At 59.0% G+C, this 3,365-nt stretch overlaps 1 protein-coding gene across 1 annotated transcript in view; it reads right to left on the bottom strand.

Moving 5' to 3' along the window:
• The window catches only part of PPOX (protoporphyrinogen oxidase), a 26,750-nt gene that overhangs the window by 12,907 nt on the left and 10,478 nt on the right, over positions 1 to 3,365 (bottom strand). The window contains 2 exon segments of the mRNA XM_032441766.1: positions 290 to 350; positions 2,106 to 2,359. Coding sequence (XP_032297657.1) covers positions 290 to 350; positions 2,106 to 2,359 — 315 coding nt within the window.

Consider the following 3,365-nt stretch of genomic DNA (forward strand, 5'->3'; position numbering starts at 1 on the left):
GCTGCCCCATAGATAATGGGGGGCTGCCCCATAGATAACAGGGGGCTGCCCCATAGATAACGGGGGGCTGCCCCATAGATAATGGGGAGCTGCCCCATAGATAACGGGGGCTGCCCCATAGATAACGGGGGGCTGCCCCATAGATAATGGGGAGCTGCCCCATAGATAATGGCGGGCTGCCCTATAGATAAGGGGGAGCTGCCCCATAGATAACAGGGGCTGCCCCATAGATAACGGGGGCTGCCCCATAGATAATGTGGGGCTGCCCCCCATTTCCCCCTGTACCCACCTGCTGCGGGCAGCGCGCTGATGACGTGGTCTGCGGTGATGGTGCTGTCGGGGAGGGTCAGCTGGGGGGAAAATGGGGGGAAAAAGGGGGAGATGGGGGGTCCTGGCAGCTTAAAGTGTGGGGTGGGGACCCCAAAATATGGGGAGGGAACTCAGGGGTTCCCCAAATTATAGGGACAGAATCTATAGGGGTCCCAGAGCCCCACACTGTGGGATGGGGACCCCAAAACCAGGTAGAGGGAACTCAATGGTCCCCCAAACTATAGGGACAGAACCCAGGGGACCCCAAACTATAGGGACAGAAGGTAGAGGGGTCCCATAGCCCCACAGTGTGGGATAGGAACCTCAAAACCATGGGGAGGGAAGTCAAGGGTCCCCCAAACTATAGGGACAGAAGCCAGGGACCCCAAACCCCACACAGTGGGACCTTGTGATGGGGGTCTCATAATTGGGACCCCCCCTCACCACCCCCCTATGGGGTTAGGAACCCCAAACCCCACACAAGGACCTCGTGATGGGGGTCTCATAATGGGGTCCCCCACCCACAAACACCCAAAGCACCTCAACACCCCCCTATGGGGTTAAGAGCCCCAAACCCCACATAAGGACCTGGGGGGGGGGGTCTCATAACAGGGTCCCCCCCCCACCTGCCCCCCCTATAGGGTTAAGAGCCCCAAACCCTACACAAGGACCTTATGATGGGGGTCTCATAATGGGGACCCCCCCTCACCTGCCCCCCTATGTGGTTACGATCCCCCAACCCCACACAACGCCCTTATCCTGGGGGTCCCATAACGTCCCCCCCTTTCACCTGCCCCCCTATAGGGTTACGATCCCCAAACCCCACACACGGACCTTATGCTGGGGGTCTCATATTGGGTCCCCCCCTCACCTGCCCCCCTATGGGCTCAGGAGCCCCCAACCCCATACAATGACCTCATGACAGGGGTCTCATAATGGGGTCCCCCCCTATAAGGTTAGGAACCCCAANCTATGGGCTCAGGAGCCCCCAACCCCATACAATGACCTCATGACAGGGGTCTCATAATGGGGTCCCCCCCTATAAGGTTAGGAACCCCAAACCCCACACAAGGACCTGGGGGAGGGTCTCATAACGGGGTCCCCCCTTCATCTGCCCCTCCTATAGGATTAAGAGCCCCAAACCCCACATGAGGACCTTATGCTGGGGGTCTCATAATGGGGTACCCCCCTCAACACCACCCTATGGGGTTATGATCCCCCAACCCCACGCAATTACCTTATGATGGTGATCTCATAATGGGGTTCGCCCCCCAAACAACACAATAAGACCCCAAAGGACTTCAGCACCCCCCACCCTATAGGGTTAGGAACCCCAAACCCCACACTAGGACCTCGTGATGGGGGGTCTCATAATGGGGTACCCCCCCCTACCCCCCCATGTGGTTACGATCCCCCAACCCCACACAACGTCCTTATATTGGGGGTCCTATAACGTCCCCCCCTTTCACCTGCCCCCTATGTGGTTAGGAGCCCCAAACCCCATACAAGGACCTCGTGATGGGGGTCTCATAATGGGGTCCCCCACCCACAAACACCCAAAGCACCTCAACACCCCCCTATGTGGTTAGGAGCCCCAAACCCCATACAAGGACCTTATGCTGGGGGTCTCATAACGGGTCCCCCCCTCACCTGCCCCCCTATGGGCTCAGGAGCCCCAAACCCCACACAGGGACCTTATGATGGGGGTCTCATAACGGGGTCCCCCCCTCAACACCCCCCCATGTGGTTACACAACGCCCTTATCCTGGGGGTCCCATAACACCCCCCCCCCTCACCTGCCACGTCCGGTCGCTGCGCAGCCGCAGTCGCTGCAGTTCCGCGTTACACCGCACGTCGGCGCCGCGGAGCCGCACGAAGGTGGCGATGGATTCGGGCAGGGTCTGCAGCCCCCCCCGCAGCGCCCACTGCGACCAGCGCTCACACCGGGAGCGAACCAGCACGGCCGGGACGGGGCCGTTGGGGTCATTGGGGTCATTGGGATCATTGGGGCCTTTGGGGCCATTGGGGTCATTGGGGCCAATGGGGCCACCTGGAACGACACGGAGCCGAACCTATAGGACCCATATGGGACCCACATGGCAGCTCTGCCTGCACCGTGTGCCATAGGGCAGCATCGAGGTGTCCCCTATGTGTCCCTATAAGTCACCTCCCTGTGTCCCCATACGTCACCTCTCTGACCCCATATACCATAAGGGCAGCATCAAGGTGTCCCCAACCTCTATGGCCCCATACATCACCTCTCTGACCCCATATGTCACCCCTCTATGTCCCCATAGGGATGGCATTAGGGTGTCGTTGTCCCCCTTGTCCCCATAAGTCACCTCCCTCTGNACCTCTCTGACCCCATATGTCACCCCTCTATGTCCCCATAGGGATGGCATTAGGGTGTCGTTGTCCCCCTTGTCCCCATAAGTCACCTCCCTCTGTCCCCATATGTCACCCCTCCCTGTGTCCCCATGTGCCATAGGGGCAGCATCAAGGTGTCCCCAACCTCTATGGCCCCATACATCACCTCTCTGACCCCATATACCATAGGGGCAGCAGCAGGGTGTCCCCAACCTCTATGGCCCCATAGGTCAACCCCCATGTCCCCATATGTCAACCATCCTTGTCCCCATAGGGATGGCATTAGGGTGTGTCGTCCCCCCCCCTTGTCCCCATGAGTCACATCCCTGTGTCCCCATACATCACCTCTCTGACCCCATATACCATAAGGGCAGCAGCAGGGTGTCCCCAACCTCTATGGCCCCATATACCACCTCTCTGACCCCATATGTCACCCCTTTATACCCCCATGGGGATGGCATCAGGGTGTCCCCTCTGTGTCCCCATATGTCACCTCTCTGACCCCATATACCATAGGGGCAGCATCAAGGCATCCCCAACCTCTATGGCCCCATACATCACCTCTCTGACCCCATATGTCACCCCTCTATGTCCCCATAGAGATGGCATTAGGGTGTCGTTGTCCCCCTTGTCCCCATAAGTCACCTCCCTCTGACCCCATATATCATAGGGGCAGCATCAAGGTGTCT

The sequence above is a fragment of the Coturnix japonica genome, unplaced genomic scaffold (assembly GCF_001577835.2).
Source record: "Coturnix japonica isolate 7356 unplaced genomic scaffold, Coturnix japonica 2.1 chrUnrandom551, whole genome shotgun sequence".
NCBI lineage: Eukaryota > Metazoa > Chordata > Aves > Galliformes > Phasianidae > Coturnix > Coturnix japonica.